Source organism: Gopherus flavomarginatus, chromosome 24 (assembly GCF_025201925.1).
Source record: "Gopherus flavomarginatus isolate rGopFla2 chromosome 24, rGopFla2.mat.asm, whole genome shotgun sequence".
Taxonomy (NCBI): Eukaryota; Metazoa; Chordata; order Testudines; family Testudinidae; genus Gopherus; species Gopherus flavomarginatus.
This window is the reverse complement of record NC_066640.1, coordinates 8,309,368-8,327,417: the sequence shown is the minus strand read 5'-3', so window position 1 is coordinate 8,327,417 and position 18,050 is coordinate 8,309,368. Positions and strand designations below refer to the sequence as shown.

At 60.1% G+C, this 18,050-nt stretch overlaps 1 protein-coding gene across 1 annotated transcript; it reads left to right on the top strand.

Annotated features, from left to right (window-relative positions):
* Positions 1 to 3,735: 3,735 nt before the first annotated feature.
* On the top strand, positions 3,736 to 17,181 carry STAP2 (signal transducing adaptor family member 2). The gene is made up of 14 exons (XM_050934453.1): positions 3,736 to 3,852; positions 6,734 to 6,805; positions 7,453 to 7,581; positions 7,666 to 7,722; positions 8,487 to 8,638; positions 9,176 to 9,307; positions 10,001 to 10,070; positions 10,824 to 10,926; positions 11,599 to 11,676; positions 12,110 to 12,226; positions 12,572 to 12,613; positions 14,107 to 14,184; positions 15,101 to 15,217; positions 15,466 to 17,181. The coding sequence occupies exons 1-14, from the start codon at positions 3,751 to 3,753 to the stop codon at positions 15,522 to 15,524; spliced, it is 1,308 nt and encodes a 435-aa protein (XP_050790410.1). The 5' UTR covers positions 3,736 to 3,750; the 3' UTR covers positions 15,525 to 17,181.
* Positions 17,182 to 18,050: the final 869 nt, after the last annotated feature.

Below are 18,050 nucleotides of genomic sequence, written 5' to 3'. Positions count from 1 at the left end.
TATCCTCTTTTTCTTTCTGCAGCCAAAAGCCACTGGAAACAAACTTGCAAGACACAAAGTTAGACTCCTATGGGATCTGATCCTACAGCTGGATTTGGCCAGGCTGTGTACAAATTTCAGATGTCAAATGCCCCGTTTTGTTGCCAGTTTCGGCTCTGTCAGTCATTTGAGAAACTAATTGGAAATGCAATGATTGTATTTTGTTCTGTTTCTGATTCTCCCCTTTTACGGTCCTTATGGCCCCAATCTGACCTTTTTTCCGAGAAAATAATGAATAGGGTCTGAGGCTTTTAAAAACAGAAACAATCGTGCCGAGTGACTAAGTTGAAACTGGAATTCATAAAATACACCAAGAGTTGGAGATGAAAGTGAATATGTATAAGAGTTAATTAAAAATGAAACAATGGAATCCTTCCTGGCCTATTTATGATCATTATCAGGGCTGCCAGGGGGGAGAGGGGGCCAATTTGACCCAGGCCCCGTAGGGATCCCCATGAGAATATAGTATTCTATAGTATTGCAACTTTTTGTAATGGAAGAAGCCCCCGAAATTGCTTTGCCCCAGGCCCCCTGAATCCTCTGGGCAGCCCTGATCATTGTTATGAAGTGGGGTTCTCCTGGTGTTTATTGGAGAACATAGTGTTCGGTCATCACTCGGTGCTTGCAAGAGATCGCTTTCCGAGTGTCTGTCCCAGGGCCTGTGCATAACAAGAGCGGCGCAATGCCCCGCCCAGCCTCTCCTTCTGGGAAGCTCAGCCCTTCACGGCATAGCCCCCAGTAGCACAGCCTGGATCTGAATTTTGACCTTCTCGTGGTTGGGGATTCAGCAATTCCTGTTTTCAGCTCTGCCAAGTTCCGCATTCTGCTGCCAGGTTCTGGGGATTTCCTTTAGTTGCTTAGTTACTTCTGCAGGCTTCCAGCCTGCGCTGTTAACTCCCTGGGAGCAGGCCCCTGGGCTTGGCTTATGCCGAGATTCCCCCCCTAAAATCTCTCCCCGTTGCCCCAGTTGGGCTCTGGTGGGGACAGGCCAGTGCTCTGCTCTGAGCAGGGTTAGATTGGGGCGGTGGGGGAAGCTGGCAACTTCTGTGCAAGAGGCAGAGACAGCAGAGGGGGACGTGCAAGCTGTGGCATGGGGCCAGGGGGGAAGTGTCAGGAGTCCAGGGAGCATCCTCAAATACCCGCACTTTCACAATCCCCAACTGCAGGCCAGGTAGCAGGGGCTGGTGCTGGGGGGCAGCAGCGAGATCATCACCATATACTCCTAGCGCGCCCCCCCCCCACTGGTCCCTGCCACTACATTCCACTGCTGCCCTCCAGACAGGGGCATGCCAAAATTCAGTGGGGGCGCACCTGCATGGAGCAGTTACCCCACCTCTCTACCCCTACTGGGCAAGAAAGGGGGTGGCAGCAAAGGGACTGTGGTATTAGACCCAACAGGGCAGGGTCACCATGGGGCAACCCTCACAAAGCAGGGATGGGAGAGATTCCCCATGGTGCCCGTCACCATGCAGTGCCAAAGCTGCTTTGCTTCCTTTCTCTTTTAAGCTGCTGTGGAAGGGTGGGGGGTGCGGGGGGGGGTTGTGGGGCTCCTACTGTCTCCCACCCTTTTGTGTGCAAGCAGCGTGGTGGTTGTAATGAGGCTGCGTGAGTCCTAGACGGGAATCTCACAGCACCCAGCGCCGAGCAGGGCAGTACCTGAGTGATGCCATCACATCAACCTCGAGCTACTATGTGTACGTACCTGGGAAGCTCTCAGCACCCCTCCGGCTGCACTTTCTAGCTGGAAGAAAGCGTCCCACTCTCTCCGCCCGTCCCACCAGCCTCCTGATTGTTGGGGTCAGCTCCTCTCCTCTTCCCCTAGCACTATAGCTTTGTGGGGGGGGGACTATACTGCTGCTCTCCCCCTCCCCCTTTATTTGTGGGGTGGGGTCCTCTCCCACGAATGGGGGACCTTCCCATTACTGCTGCTCCCTTGTTCAGAATAGCAGCTGTGACGCTAACCGGGACAGGAACCAGGCCGTGTGGACAAACCGCAACCTCCAGGCCCAGGCAGTAGCCGGGCATGGAAACAGGAACCGTACCAGCCAAGCATAGCGTGACCACCCGCCAAAACGGGCCCTTGTTTAGCGTGGGAGAGGGGGCTGGGTTTAGCGGCCGCCTGCCCTCCCTCCCTCCCTCACCGCAGGCAGATCCTGGAGCGTGTGGCTTCCGGCTCCATTCGGGTCAAAGCAGCAGCCGCTGGTTCTAACGTACCCGGCCTGTGCTCAGAATTGTCTCGCTGTTCCCTTGTGCTCTGTCTGTGTCCACCGGTTGGCGCTGATCTCGTACTGAACCTGGCAGCTCTTTGGGGCAGGGACTCTCTGTTCTGTGTTTGTGCCAGGGGGGTAGGGGGCCCTAGGCTGCAGCAGTACAAATGATAACCCTGCTCATTCCAAGGCCGGCTCCTGCATGAAAACCACGATCACCAGATCAAAGCAAATCACCTTCCTGGTGGCCGGTGGCCTGACTCCAGCTCCCTGGGCTTTGCCTGCGGGGACCATTGGTGCAGGGGGCCGAATTCCTGCATGCCCAGAGCGGTGCATAGAGCAGCGGGGAGCTGTGCTGGGCAGCTGGTTCACGTAGACCGAAAGGAGAGTCTGGAGCTGTGTGGGGCTCTGCTTTCCCAGGCCAGGGGAAAGTGGGGAAGCAGTGTGTTTGGGTGGGGGGGGTGTTCTGCTTTCCCAGGCCAAGGGGAGGGGGAGCAGTGGTGGGGCTCTGCTTTCCCAGGCTGGGGGGAGGGGGAGCAGTGTGTGGGGGCTCTGCTTTCTCAGGCCAGGGGGTGAGGAGTGAAGGGGGCTCTGTTTTCCCAGGACAAGGGGAGGGGGATCAGTGGGTGGAGCTCTGGCTTTCCAGGCTGGGGGGAGGGGGAGCAGTGGGGGGGTTCTGCTTTCCCAGGCCAGGAGGAGGGGGGAAGCAGTGGGGGGCTCTGCTTTCCCAGGCCAGGGGGAGGGGGGAGCAGTGGGGGCCTCTGCTTTCCCAGGCCAGGGGAGATCAGTGAGGGGGGGCTCTGCTTTCCCACGCCAGGGGGGGGAAGGGGAGCGGGGGGTCTGCTTTCCCAGGCCGGGGGGAAGGGGGAGCAGTGGGGGGGGCTCTGCTTTCCTAGGCCAGGGGGGAGTAGTGGGGAGGCTCTGCTTTCCCAGGCCAGGGGGAAGGGCTCTGCTTTCCCAGGCGGGGAGAGGGGGAGCAGTGGGGGGGCTCTGCTTTCCCAGGCCGGGGAGAAGGGGGCTCTGGTTTCCCATGCCAGAGGGGAGCAGTGGGGGGGCTCTGCTTTCCCAGGCCGGGGGAGATCAGTGAGGGGGGGCTCTGCTTTCCCAGGCGGGGGGGGGAAGGGGAGCAGGGGGGGTCTGCTTTCCCAGGCCGGGGGGGGGAAGGGGAGCGGGGGGGTCTGCTTTCCCAGGCCGGGGGGAAGGTGGGGAAGGGGGCTCTGGTTTCCCACGCCAGGGGGGAGCAGTGGGGGGGGGGAGCGGGAGCAGTGCCCCCCTGTGATCGCCCAGCCCAGGGCCGAGGCGGGGCCTGGCCGGCGCTCCCCGGCCCGTTCACCTGCACGGAGCCGGGCGGCCCAATCAGCTGCGCGCATGGGAGGGCCCGGCCCGGGCTGCAAAACCCCCACGACGGCTGGTTTATTCCTCCCCGGCGCTTCCTGCTCCGGGACTGCGGGCTCCGTGCGGGAGCCTCCCCTGCGCCCCCTGCCCGGGCCCCAGCCGGGGGCCAATGGCCCTGCTGCCCCCGCCGCTGCGGGGCGCCAAGCCCAAGCACAGCTCCCCCCCGCACTACTACGAGGGCTTCCTGGAGAAGAAGGGGCCCCAGGACAAGGTAGGCCCCCCCCCCGGCTGGGACGGGGCAGGCTCCGAGTTGCCAAGGGCTGAGCCATGGCCTTGGAACCTCTGGTGTCGTCTCTCCCCCCACCCGGGGCCCTGGCACGGAGAGATCGGGGTGGGGAGCCGGCTCTGGGCGAAAGAAGCTAGAGCCCCCCAAGAAGTGGCCCTGATCCCAAAGCCCAGGGCCAGGCTCTCCAGGACTCTGAGTCAGACTCTGAACCCCAAACCAGGGCTGCACTTTGCAGCCGGCCTGGATCTGCCAGGTGCCTGCCCCCCCAAGCTCTGGGTGCTGAGGTGCCAAGGGCACAGGCCTCCTAGAAACGCCTGCCGTCGCCAGATCGGGCTTGCCTAGGCGCGCTGTTGTTCCGGCATAACGATAGCCCTTTAAATCCACTCCCTACCTTCATCTGAATTAACTTTCAGGTGTAGACGATACCAGGCAGAAGCCAAATGCAAACTTGCAAAGCCAGATGTTACTGGCAGCCCCTATTTTCCGAACAGGCTAAGGCACAACCTCAGACTTTGGGGTCCTTGGAATCCGGAGTGGATTTTTCTGGCTTGAGCCTGTTTCTAAGGGCTTGTCTAGGCAAGAACGTTGCACTGCTTTAACCTAAGGTGTGGATTTAAACCAGTGCACTGGATAGTATGAACCCACTGATTTCAGTTTAGCTCAAGCCCGTTTCGAATCGACTTTCGCTAAACCGAAATCCGCTCGGTTTAACCGGAACTAGGGATATCCACGCAGCCTCTGGCCCCGGTTTAAATTCACCCGTTGAGTTAAACCAGTGCGACTGTCTCAGCTAGCCGCAGAGTTGGGGCAATGCAAGCGGCAGTGGCTGGGAAATCCTGGAGTAGGTGCACACAAGGGAGTGCAGGGCCCAGTGGCGGGGGGGGGGGGGGGGCGGGGTGAAGGTTGGACAGGTGATACTTCCTCCAGTTCTGTGGAAATGCTTTGTCTAGTCTGCCTGGTGAAGGCTCCCTGTGCTCTCCGGCGTCTGTTCCACTGCAAACCCTCCTCTTGCCAAAGCTGAGCTCCCTGTCGCTTTCTGCCACGTGGTTTGCCTGGGTCGTTCTTTTTGGTGGTTGTTGGATGAAGTACGAGCCTGAACCTAGAGATGCTGATTGACGTAGCCAGGCCCTGGATTGGGCCCGAGGTGCTGGGTGCCAACCTGACAGCCTGAGACGGGGCAATTCTCTTTCCAAACATCGCAGACAATCTGCTGCTGAAACATACTTGGACGTTTAAACGCATTTGCCTGGGCTGCGTTCGTTAACCTGGTTGCATTTATGGCCCCTGAACTTTCCTGCCGTCTGGATTGCTGAGGACAGCTGTTTCTGGCATGCAGATCAGACACCTGTCACATTCACACCATAAACCTAATGGGACGGCGGGCGGGCACTCCTCCAGTCAGGCTGTGTGACGCGCAGGCTGTTTGCCCCTGGATGGGGTCTTTCACTAGCTTGCTAGCATTGGATAAGGACATCTCAGCAGGCAGTGTCATCCTCTTGGGATGGCTGAGATGATCTGGGGTCTCTTTAGAAGCCTGGAGAATTCTAGGTCCCCAGAGCTGTGAAGAGCGGCATTGTCCTGTTAGTATGGAGATGGGCCTTGACCCTGTACGTGTCCTGTAGGAATAACCTTCAAACTATACATTGCACTTGCTCAACTCCTTTCCAGCCCTACATCTCAGGGTGGTTTACAGAGTTGGGTGAGGCGCATTAGCTACATATTAGAGATGGGGAAACTGAGGCACAGAGCAGAGAACCAACTTGCCCACTGTCACCCAGTGAGTCAGCGGCAAAGCCAGGTTCAAAACCCAGATCTCCTGACTCCCAGGCCTGTCCTCTAGCTGTTAAACCCGGGACTTCAATTCCCGTTGTGCACAGCCACACGTGAGTGTGATGTCCCTGGTTTGTGTGACCGTGACATGGCTGCACTCATATGATACTGACATCTGATGTACGCATGGCCTTGACATGTACCCACCTACGTGTGGGGCTGCTCTCCTAGTGAGCGTGAGCTGTCGGCACCCTTCTGTGGCAACCCAAAGGGGCAAGATCTTGGCGTGTGTGTGCCCTCGGCGTGCCCGCTGCCATGGGTGAATCTGCTGCCTCGGAGCCCAGCTGGCCCAGGGGCCAGGGCAGAGCTGTTGGCAGGGCAGGCAGCGGGGGAAGAGGCAGCAGAACCTTTATTTTGGGTCACAACACTTCGCTGTTGATGGCAAACAGCAAATAACAGAGCCTTTGATTCCTGAGCCCTCCCGACCAGCCCACGCGTGACGGTGTCTGGGCTCTGCCCTCCCCCACGGGCTTTGGCAGCTGATTCCAACTTGGGGCAGGGGGCTGCCGCGTCAGGCCAGCATCAGCCCGCACCGAGAATCCCCCCAATGGCAGCAACTGGCTCCCATCAGGCTGCCCCTGTTCCAGGGCTCCCACACGGCTGGAGAAAACACACCACAGTGCATCATTCAGGTGCTGAGGGAAGCCAAAGCAGCCTCCTCAGAGACCAATCCTCTGCCCCGGCGTGCCAGGCGTGGGGATGAGGGCCTGGCTGGACCAGCTGCCCCGGCAGGGCAGGGTCCACTGTGCAGAGATGAAACCAGCCTGCAGGGAGAGGGGGTGGGCACTGATTCGCCATCCCCCCCTCCATAACATCCCGGGAACATCCCACTGCAGGTTCCTGGCCATGCCAGGTTCAGCACAGGGCTAGGGCATTGCTGGGGGGCAGGTATCTGCACAGTGCATGGTCGATAGGTCGTTATTGCCTCCCTCGCTGCGGAGGCTGGGTGCGTTTGTGCCACTCACCTGAGCGACCCTCCCCTTGGCTGGCCCCCTCTGGTCCCAGCCTCCAATGCCCCTTTGCTCTGTCCCTGCAGGGATATAAGAAATACTGGACAGGCCTGCGGGGGCTCACGCTGTTTTTCTACCATGCCAGCCGAGACGTGCAGGTAGGCAGGAGCTGCCCCATGGATGAGCCGCTGTGTGGTGCTCCCCAGCCCGACCTGGGAAAGGCTTGGGGGAGAAGAGGTGGAGTCTGTCTCCTCAAGGCCTGATCTTGGCAGGTGCCCAGCCACTGGGAGCTCAGCACCTCTGTGGATCAGGCCCGCCTGTCTCAACTCTCCTGGTGGGACATCCCTCCTGGGAAGGCTCGGCTTGCTGTGGGTCTGCCATGCTGTCCGGGTGGCGAGAGCCTCGATCCCTCTGACCTGGGAAAGAGTCTCCCTCCCCCTCCTCTGCCCATGGGGACGGCCATTCCCTCGAGCCGCCGTTAAGGGTGAGGGGCTCGTTTAGCCTGCACGGCCATGAGCCTGGTGGCTGGGGAGCCAATTGGTGCCCACGGCAGGGGTGGGTTTGGTGACGTGGACCCCAGCCCATTGAGACCCAGCCAACTCCTGTCAGCCGTGCTTCTGAGCACGGCTTGGTTTGAACCAGCAACCCAGAAGTGTTCACACACACCTATCCCAGAGAAGAGCTGGGGGGCAGCCAGCCAGGCAGGGCTCCCTAGCGGGCACCTAGGGCCCTGCTTTGGGTTGCAAGAGTGGGGCTGGCCGACACCCCCCACCACCAGCACTGATCTGTGCTTTGCCCTCCGCAGTACGTGGAGAAGATCGACCTGGACACCTTCGTGTCCCTGACTGACGGCTACCTCCAGAGCGGCCCCAGGGCCAGCGATGATGGGGTGGGGCTCAGCCTGAAGCTGAGGGGGCAGGAAGTGAAGTTAAAGGTATGTTTGCACTGCGCGACCTCTGCCTCCCTCCTCCCCCCCATGCTCTGGGTTTTACCCCAGTAATGTGTGTTTCCCTTGCAGGCTGAGAGCCTGGAAGCTCGGGAGATGTGGAAGGGTTTCATCCTCACCGTGGTGGAGGTAACTTGCCCGGCTGATGTTAGAATAAGAAGTCCGCCCCCATGGCCTGCCCTCCCCTCGGCCCCCCTCTGCCTGACCCAGCCTTTGCACCCCCAGGTGCTCACCCCCGCCCCGCACAACCCACCCCATGCCCCCAGCCTACACACACCATTGCTCATCCCGCATACGCCCCCCCATGCTCGTTCCTGTCCTCCGTCCCCCTCCCCACACTCAGCCCCTGCCAGCCCTAGATACACTCGCCTATACCCGGCTCCCACCAAACCTGCGCGCTCAGACACAGCCCTGCCCTCCTGCCCCCCGTCTCTCCCCCTCAGGTATCCTGTGTGGCGAGAGCTCGTCCTTGAAGGACCCTAGAGCCCTTGTCCAGCCTTGAGTCTGTGTTTCTCAACAGCCCTGTCAGGGCAGGTCTCCCTTGGGTGCTCTGAGCCCACTCTGGGCTCTCCTCCCAGCGGTTCCCAGCCCCCTTGTCCCATGTCAGATTCAGCCCCTGGAGGCCCTTCGCAGGGAGCCTGCCCCCTGCTGGTCAAAGTCCAGGGCTCTGGCGCCGTGGCTGGGCTGATAGGGGAAGGAAGGTGGGAGCCATGCTGGCGCCTCCTGCTGGCTGATTCGTGAGCCGCACAGAGAGCCAGTGTGAGGCTCCCCCCGGGCCAGGGATGGGAGCAGCGCTGGGGTCCCAAGAGGGAGGAGTCGCTGGAAGTCTGGTCTGTAGGCCGTGGTCACAGCACGTCACGGGGCAGACTCAGTGTGTCGTCCTGTCCCTGCAGATGAAAGTCCCCTCCAACCTGACGTTGCTGCCCGGCCACATCTACATGATGTCCGAAGCCCTGTCTAAAGAGCAGGAGCGACGGGCCGAGCTGAGCCAGCGCAGCACTGTGAGGTCCCGCGACTACGAGTCAGTGGAGGAGCAGATGCCGGAGTGAGTGGGGCCTGGGCCGGAGGGAGAACCCAAGGCTGTCGTGGGCAGGTGCCGCGGGCGTGTCACTGGCATCCTCCATCCTGCCATGTCGTGCCAGGCCAGGCTGCCTGTCTGGCATCCCCCTCCCATGTCAGACCAGGCCACCAGGCCAGCCTGTCCGGTGTTCCCCCATCCTGCCCTGCAAGTGGCCCCTGGTGCTTCCCCTGGCAGCAAGCGCCCTGCCCCGGCTCATGCCATCCGACGGCCTCGTTGTCCAGTTCTCTCCCGCCCTCTGTCCGTGCTCTGGGGCAGCAGAGCCGCCTGGCCCCATTACTTTAGCTGCCCCTGCTAGCGCCAGCCCACGGTGGGGAATTGGGCAGCAGGGGCCTTGGCTGGCTTGCAGCTCACGGTCTCCCCCGTCCTGGTGGTCTCAGAGCTGCAGTAGCCCAGAGGCTCTGGGCCATGGGCCAGCGACTCTGGGGGCGTTGAGAGTCCCAGGTCACACAGGGAGGGTTTGGTGCATTAACTGGGTCCTGTCCTTTCTCCTGTGTTTCCCAGCTGCTATTTCAAGGTCTCCAGGACAGAGGCCCAGGTGCTGCTGGAGAGGAACCCGGACTGCGGTAACATGCTGCTGCGCCCGGGGGGCGACGGGAAGAGCGTCTCGGTGACCACGCGTCAGATGCTGAACGGGTGAGAAGGCGGGGGATGGGCGCGGGCTGCCTGCTGGGGGGATGGTCAGGGGCTGGAAGGGGGCTTGCCTGACTCTAGTGTTTGAGGGGGTGCACATGGGGCTGGGAGTGTGAACCCTGGCGCTAGTGTGTGTGAGAGAGAGAGGGGTGATCCCAGTGCACATGGGGCTGGGAGTGTGAATCCTGGCACTAGTGTTGAGGAGGTGACCCCAGTGCACACGGGGCTGGGAGTGTGAATCCTGGCACTAGTGTTGAGGGGGTGACCCCAGTGCACACAGGGCTGGGAGTGTGAATCCTGGCACTAGTGTGTGTGAGAGAGAGAGGGGTGATCCCAGTGCACATGGGGCTGGGAATGTGAATCCTGGCACTAGTGTTGAGGAGGTGACCCCAGTGCACACGGGGCTGGGAGTGTGAATCCTGGCACTAGTGTTGAGGGGGTGACCCCAGTGCACACGGGGCTGGGAGTGTGAATCCTGGCACTAGTGTTGAGGGGGTGACCCCAGTGCACACAGGACTGGGAGTGTGAATCCTGGCACTAGTGTGTGTGAGAGAGAGAGGGGTGATCCCAGTGCACATGGGGCTGGGAGTGTGAATCCTGGCACTAGTGTTGAGGGGGGAATCCCAGTGCACACGGGCTGTGATCACAAGCAGTGTGAGGGTTGGGTTGAGCAATCTCCCTGTCTTTCTCTTGCAGCACCCCGCTTGTGAAGCACTACAGAGTGAGCCGCGTGGGACAGCAATACGTCATCGACGTTGAGCAGCCGGTGAGTGGGCCGGTTCTGCATCTCCACCTTATGCAGAGACCGAGACCTGGGTCTGGGCCCCAGGGGGATCAAACGGCTCCCGGAAGCACAGCCACCAAGGAACATCAGGGTGATAGTAGGCATAGAAGCTAGGCCTTGATCACCTATGCTACAGGAGAATCTCCATAAGCTCTACAGGGCCTAGGACACACACACACAGCTAAGCAGTTCCAGGCAGCATTTCCCAGCTCTGCTCCCCCATTCATCCCTATATCATGAACCAATGATGTGGCAAATGGCTCATCAAGATCCCCCAAAAGCCACAGGTGTAGAAATAGGAATAATCTCAACCGTTACACCAGCTAGGATAACAGTACCAGGGGCTGGCAACCCCCATGCTGCAGGACACACACTGGCTGCCAGCTGGGGGTCAGGCAGGATATTTCCCCATGGGGATATTGCACAGGTAAATGCATTATGGCGGGCTTGCGCTTGTCACCAGGAGAGGCGGTGTTCCGGCTTGGATGCTCCATCGGCCCAACAGGCTAAGATCTCTCTGAGGCAGGGGGTGACTGTCTGCAGCTCACGGGCTCTTATAGGGCCATTACCTCCTCCCAGCAGTGACTGGGGGTGTTAGCTAGGAGCAGAGAGCCCTGCAGGCTGGGAGCAGGAGCCCCGAGGGGGTTGTGCAAAGCCTGGTCAGTCCCTCAGTGGCAGGGGCCTGAGGGTGGCCAAGAACTACTGCTGATAGGATCTCCCCCCGCTCCCCCCCAGCACCACTGCTCCTCGCTATCCGAGGTGGTTCAGTACTTCGTCTCCAACACCAAGAAGACCCTGGTGCCCTTCAGCCTGGACGAGGACTACTCGGAGAAGTTAGGTGGGTTTCTCCTGCCTCAAGGGCTCCGGGTGCGAATTCTGGGCACGGGGGCTGGGTTTGCATGGGTGGGTGAGCCAGGCAGCAGTGCAAGGGGCACCGATACGGGGATGTGGCAGATACCTCAAGGGGAGGGACACCTGAGTGTGGGGGGGAAGGGTGCACATGGGGGAGGATGCATGTACACTGGATGGCTCAGTGTGGGTGGGCAATGGGGCCTGGGTGAAGAGGACTGGCAGGGTGGGCCCAAGGGGGCACGTGCATTTGGCATTGTGTGTCTGGGAGAGGGTGCCCGGACTCGGGGGCAGGGAGGTGGGGGGCAGTGGGGAGGACATGACTTCCGGGTGGGGTGAAGTGCTGATGCCTGGAGTGTGTGTGGACATGGTTCGGTCCCTGGGCCGGGCTGTGCGTAGGTGACCTTGGCTCAGTCTCCTCAGCTGCTTGTTTCCAAGCCCGGTCAGCCCTCCCCGGCCAGGCCCCTTCCTTCCCAGAGCTGCCTCCCAACACTGGGTCTCCCTCCCAGAGCTGGGATTCCCACTACCCCCAGCCACCTCTCCTTCTGCCCCCTGCCCTTATGGGGCTGCCCAGCGTCCCATGCCAGCCTCATGCTCCCCCATGGCCAGTCCCCCCGTCTCCCCAGCTCTCAGACCCATTTGTTTCTGGCGTGTTTTGCAGAGTTTGTGGAGACCGATAAGGAGAATGGCGAGAGCGTCTGGAAAGCATCCCTGCCCCCCTGCCCAAAGCCCTCCAGAGGTGAATGTGCCCAGCCTGCTTCTGGCTGCAGCTCAGGGGACCTGGCTTGTTCCTCCAAGGCTCAGGGCTGTTGGGTTGTGAAGAATCTGCATGCGGGGCCCCACAGACCTCCCGCGGCCTGGCCTCAACATACCTCTGGAGAGCTGGCACAGGGCAGCTGTGAGCTTCCCCCCACAGCAGTGCCCTACCCCTGCCAGCTGGGACCCCAGCGCTGCGAGCTTCCCCCCACAGCAGTGCCCTGATGTCTGTTGCAACCATTTGGATGTTGCATTTAACATGTTCGCTGTGCCCATCCCACACTATCGCATCCCCCACGATACCCCCCTGCTCTGACCTGGCCTGGGCGGCTCACCCAGAGCCCTGTGCTTTAGGATCTGTATTTCCGCCCCGTGCCTAATCTTGTGCCTGTCTGGTTCTTCTGCTGCTGCCAAAGTGGATGCAATGATTCCGCCCAGCTTCGGAAACAGTGCCCTGGTGAAGCCCCCTGCCCCTACCCCTGTGTTTGAGATGAGGAAGGAGGATGAAGAACAAGCCTACATGAATGACGAAGGTGAGCTGGAGTCTGCCCTGCCTCGGGCCCCCCAAATCTGGGGAGATTGGGTCCTATCCTTGTGCTGGCACAGCTGGGTAAAATCGTGCTCCCTCTGCTGGCGGGTGAATAAAATAACACTGGCCTCATCGCTGAGCCTGCCAGGGCCACGCTGGTGCAGTTACTCAGAGGAATCTCTGGTGCTGCATGGAAGGGCACGATCCCTCCCGAGGAGGGATAGGCTGGCACCAGGGATTGGGAATGGGACCTTGTACTGGAGAAAAGTCTCTGGGGGAAAAGCCAGTCTGCGATCCCAGCTCAGGCACCCCCTTCCTTCCCCTTCTCTCATTCGATTGTGTTTTCCAGATGTGGCAGCCATAACGGGAACAAAGGCAAAGTCAGCCAGCTGTGAGTAAACAGGCGATTGTGTGAGACCTTTTAGAATGGAAATACTGTGTCACCACAAGAGGCTACGTTGCTACAGAGGATGTGCCCGGGGTCTTGTCCCCCGCCCTGTCCCCCACACCTTTGCTTTGCACTCCCCTTTTCCCCACGTCTGCCCTACGGGAAGGGAAATGCTCCTGCCACATGCAGAATCTGCTGCCCCAGACCAGCCATACAACTGGGAGATGCAGCACCCCTGGGAGCCCAGAGGAGGGTGAACGGAGCCAGATGCACTGGGGGATGCTGTGGGCTGTCAGGTCCACTGCTCTGCCCGGAGCCCCGAGTGCTCTCCCAGAGGTCAGGGACAGAAAAGGCTTTTGGACCCTCCAGTCCATTCCCCATGGCTCCAAGGTGGGATGGGTCCTGTCTAGTGCTTCCATCACCTCCCTTGGGAGACTGGTCCCCAGGCGGCTAGTGTAGGAGAAGGAGGTGCTCTCTGATGGTGATTGGCGAAGGGGGGGAATCCCAGGGAAAAGAGAGGAGGCAAATCTGCATGACATGAGGGGAGAGGTGAAAGGACCAGCAGGGGCAGCCCAGCACGACCAGGGCGCGGGTGGGTTGGCCTAGCAGGTAGGACCAGAAGTCAGGCCTAGTGGTTGGAGCATAAGCAGGGCCGGGTGGTTGGCGCAGGAGTCAGCCAGGCTAGGGAGCAGAGCCAGAGTTGGAAATCAGGAGTCAGGCCTCAGGGCGGAGCTGGGGGAAAGCCAGGAATCCGAGTCAGAGCTGGAAGCAGGGAACGAAAGCGGGGTTGGTGGCGGCGACAGGCTGGGTGCTGCCGCCTGGCACAAGCTGCTTCCTGGCATTTCCTCCATGCTGAACTAGCGTGCCTGGGCCCATCAGTGGTTTTGTGGGGGGCTGCCAGTTGGGTCTTCCCTGGGCAGGGGGCTCAGTCGCCCGGGGTTCAGGGTGGGTAGCATCTGAGCCAGGTTCTCATCCTCTGGATCCCTCCCTAGCCTCCTGCTGGGGGAGGGTGACACATGGCAGCCTGGCTGGGGACTGGACGGGGGCCGTGATGCTACGTGGCCCAGGACTGCTAGAAACTGCATCCTAGCTGCCCAGGCCCAGAGCCTCAAAGGTTTTTAGGTGCCCAACTCCCAATGAAATCGGTTGCTGGACTGGGAGTTGGGAGGATGTCACAGTGGGAGGGCACAGAGAGGGAGAGTGGCTGGGTTAGGATGGGCAGATGAGGGCGAGGAGCCGGGTGGGTGGCCTCCATCCTGCCAAGGATGCTGACCCCATAGCCCGGCTTTCAGGGGTGGTCCTGGGCCGCTCAGTTTGACTCCAGCTCCAAACACTCCCAGTGCTCAGAAGTGACTTAATCGGGGTGTTCCTTGGCCTCTCTCTCTGGGGCGGATGCGGGTTGCCCCTCCGGCTGCAGGGATGAGTTCTGGGGAGTTGGGGTGGGGGGATGTGCTGGGAGGAGCCAGCAGACTGAGCGTCTTCCCTTTTGCTTTCAGCCCCAGCGGGCGCCGTGAAGGTGATATGGGGAGGGGGCGGCCAGACCAAGGTGCTGCCTATACCAACCGGCAAGCCAGGTACAGCCATTGCCAGCTGCTTCGGTGCCCACCTCTGTCCCCCCAGGGCTCTCTGCTCTCCACCCCCCACCCTCAGTGCTCTAACCGCCCCCCTTTCCCGTCACGTTTGCCAGTGCTCGTGCCCGAGCCCTCGGCTGGCCGCTGAGGACGCCCCTGCTGGGGCAACGAGGGGTGCAGGTTCCAACAGGATAAGCCTAGTTTGTCCCACACTCGCTTGGGGGCTGACCTGGCTCTGCTCAGGCCCTGGGAGCCACTCGACTTGCCCCCTCCCCCAGCCCCACTGGCCCACGCAGGAGCAGAGACTGCCGTCACACCTCGGGGACTTGGCAATCCCATGGCAAAGCTCATTCTGCCACCATCTCCCTCTGAGTCGCTTGGCCAGGCCAGTGGGGAGCAGGGTGGGTGCAGTAGAGGGCTCTGGTGGGGGTGGGGGGATGTGCCCCAGCCAGAGTGGAGATAAAGGGGGACCTGTCCCGAGTCCCTAGGGTGCTTTCACTTCACCATCTTGGGTTGGGACCCTGGCGTCCAGGAGCCCCGTACAGCTGTCTGAACTGAGACCTGACCTCCAGCAGTGTGGGTAATAACCCCGAGTGCTTTTCTGGCCCTTCCTGTCTGTATATCTCCACAAACACAGACCCTCAGTATCACCAGCCACATGGTACAGAGGGGGGAAACTGAGGCACAGAAAAGGGAAGTGACTTGCCCAGGGCACCAGGCGTAACGCCCGGGTTCGCCGCTCCCTCCCATCCCCCACAGTGTACTGCAGGATTCCCCAAGGGCTACCCATGCAAGCAGATCCCAGGCTGCGGGAGTCATGGGGAGGATCTCCGGCCTGGGAGGTGGAGCGGGATGGGGTCGGAGGCGAGGACGGGGGCTCCCGTGCTCTGATGACCAGCTCTGCACTCTCTATTCCCAGCCACTAAAGGCCAGTTAACCAGGAGCCCCAACAGCCCCAGCAGCACCCTCAACCTACGGAAACATGGTATCAGCTCTTCCCGCCAGGCCACCTCATGGGTTGGAGACTTCTCCCCAGGTAAGGGGGCTCCCTGGCACAAGAGGCGGGGCTGCATGTGGCCCACTGCCCTTGGCTTTCAGTTGAGTGTAGCATTGCTGGTTACTGTGTGGCCGGAGCAGGGGTCGGAGCCAGGAGTCCTGGGTTGTGGTCCCAGCTTTGGTAGGTGGTGGTGTCTCATGGCTAGAGCTGATGACAGTAAGTCAGGACCCTTGGGTTTTAGTCCCAGCTCCAGAGGGGTCCTGTACCCACCTTCTCTCTCCCCATAGACATCTCAGAGGAGCTGGCGCAGAAGCTACAGAAGCGAAGAGCCAACCTTGAGAACTGAGCCGATGGCCTGGCAGGCGAGGAGGCGTCTGCTGGGGACACAGGGTTCCAATCCTCTCGGGGAGCAAAACCTTGGCCCCCAACCTCTCCTGGCTCTTGTGCAGCGTTGATCACGTACCCAGGGCTTCTCTGGCCCTTTCCCAGCACCATGAAACACAGGTTTATAGGGCTCGCAGCACCCTCTGCCCAACTGCAGCCGCCCTGAGATAGCCTTAGCTCTGGGTCCTTCACAGTGATTTTTCTAGGGGCAAGGCTGCCACCTCGCATGGGCCCTGGCTGTCCCCCTTCCATGGCTCAAAGTGGCTGCCCCTTAGCCTGGTAGGGTGTGCTCTGTGGGTGCCACATGCCTGGACAAGCGGCAAGGGCCAAAGGGAGGGAAAGATGCCCCATGGGCGCCCTCGCCACCACAGAGGAAGCTAATCCAGACCCCGGCAGGCTGCGACTGGCCCTGCCGCAGAGCAAGGGGGTCTCTGCAGGTAACGCCCGAGCACCTTTAATAGCCATGTGATTCCCGCAGTCCCAGGAGGGCTGTGGGCAAGGGGCTAATCCCACCCCCAGATCAAGGAGGAAGTGTCAGGGGCTGGGTGCTGCGCTCAGCCTCATTTGCCTAGGCCGGGCCCTTTGGATGCTGCGGCTCAGGGTTAAAAGACTTGGGCGGCGGGGGAGACGGGCGACGCCTTCCTATGCCCAGTTTGTTTAGGGGTGTTTCACAGTGCGGTAAACCAAAAGCAGAGCTGGGAGGCAGGAGTGGCACACCTGTGGCTGGCATGCCGGGGGCCCTGGAAGCTAGATTTATGGGGCAGTGGCTGGCGGGAGGTGATGGGGTCTGGGAGGGTCCCTTTTCCAAGCTGAAATGTCCGTCACTTCAACCTCTCTTCCCATGGAAGCTGTTCCAGCCCCCTAATCATTTTTGTTGCCCTTCTCTGTATCTTTTCCAATTCCAATATCTCTTTTTTTTTTGAAATGGGGCAACCAGAACTGCAGGCAGCATTCAAGGTGTGTCTGTATCATGGATTTATAGGGTGGCATTGTGATATTTTGTCTTATCCCTTTCCTAATGGTTCCTAATACTGTTTAGCGTTTTTGACTGCTGCTGCACATTGAACAGGTGTTTTCAGGCAATGATCCACACTGGCTCCAAGATCTTTCTTGGGTGGTAACAGCTAATTTAGATCCTTAATTTTCCTAATTCCCTTTGTGCGGAAAAGATCCTTCATTCCTCTCAGGGTGAATCAGTGTTTTTCCAAATGGCAAATTCCCTTTAAAGCCTCAGCTGTGAATCATTCCCTCTCCTAGGCCAGGGCCCAACCCAGAACCCCCCTGCAATTCTCTGATCTGTGCAGGCTGCCTCCCTTCCCTTCCTGCTAACCCCTGCAAGCAGGGGGCCAGAGCGACTGGCCTGGCCTGTGCACTGGACTTTTCCAAGCAGTGACCTGGGCAGCTTGTCTTTGGCACGTGCCATGGTGCGCAATGATGCTGGACCTGGTGATGCAAGGCCCGTCCCTCTCCATCCTGTATGTTGCACTTGGTAGTGCCTTGAAAGCGGCGGTGCCGTGCCGCTGTATGCCAGCTGAGGACGGGCTCATTGGCTGGATGGGGGCCTGTGCTTTTGAAAAGATTTGTACAGTGATTGTTACCTACTTTGCATACATTGCTAATAAAAGCGACCGTTTCCCCTCGACTCACCGGTGCTAGCCCCAGCCTCCTGCAGTAGCAGCCATCTCCTAACTGCGCACGTCGGCTGGGGAGAGGGGATGGGGTGCAGGGGCTAGAGCAGGCGGGTAGGCGTCAAGCCTCCTGGCTTTGAAGCGTGGCTCTGCGACTGCCATGCTGCGTGACCTTGGGGGAGTCGCTCGTGATTTTGGGGTGCCCAACCTGAGACCGCTTGGGCTTGGTTTTCAGAAGGTCTGAGAATCCTGAAATCCTGTGAAAGGCAGGGGGAGGCTCAGCCCTTTTAAAGAACAGGTGCCAGCTGCCTCAGGTTGGGTACCCCACAGCACGGGGCCCGCTTGAGAATTTGTGGGCTTCCCACTTTGGGCCCAAAGCCAGGCTGTACACTGGGACTTAACTAGCGCACAAGCTAACTGAGAAGGTGCTTTAGAAATGGTAGGATGTGACTGTTGCTATGAAAGGAGGTGGGGGGTTAACCATGGGCGCAGTGGGTTTACCATGTTGGATTCCCAAGGGGCAATGCAAACTAGCCAGGGAGTTGCTTTGATCTCTTCTCCTTGATGGGTGTTTTTCACTAGGTGACATGAGGTGTTCAATGTATAAAACATCCTTGACTGGGTTCCACCTGCACCATCCTGCCGCTTGGAGGCCAGCTCCAGCACCCTGCCTGGGGAGGTTCCCCAAGCCCCCGCTGGCGGCTGCAACGTCAGGGGCTGATCCACAGTGGTACCAAGTGTGACTTCGGTAGACAGGGCAGGTGCTCAGCCGGGCTGGTAGGATCTGTGGGAGAGCCCAGCCTGCTGCAGGGTGACACGGCAAACGGCAGCTGGATGCTATTCCCTCTGCTAGCCATGGC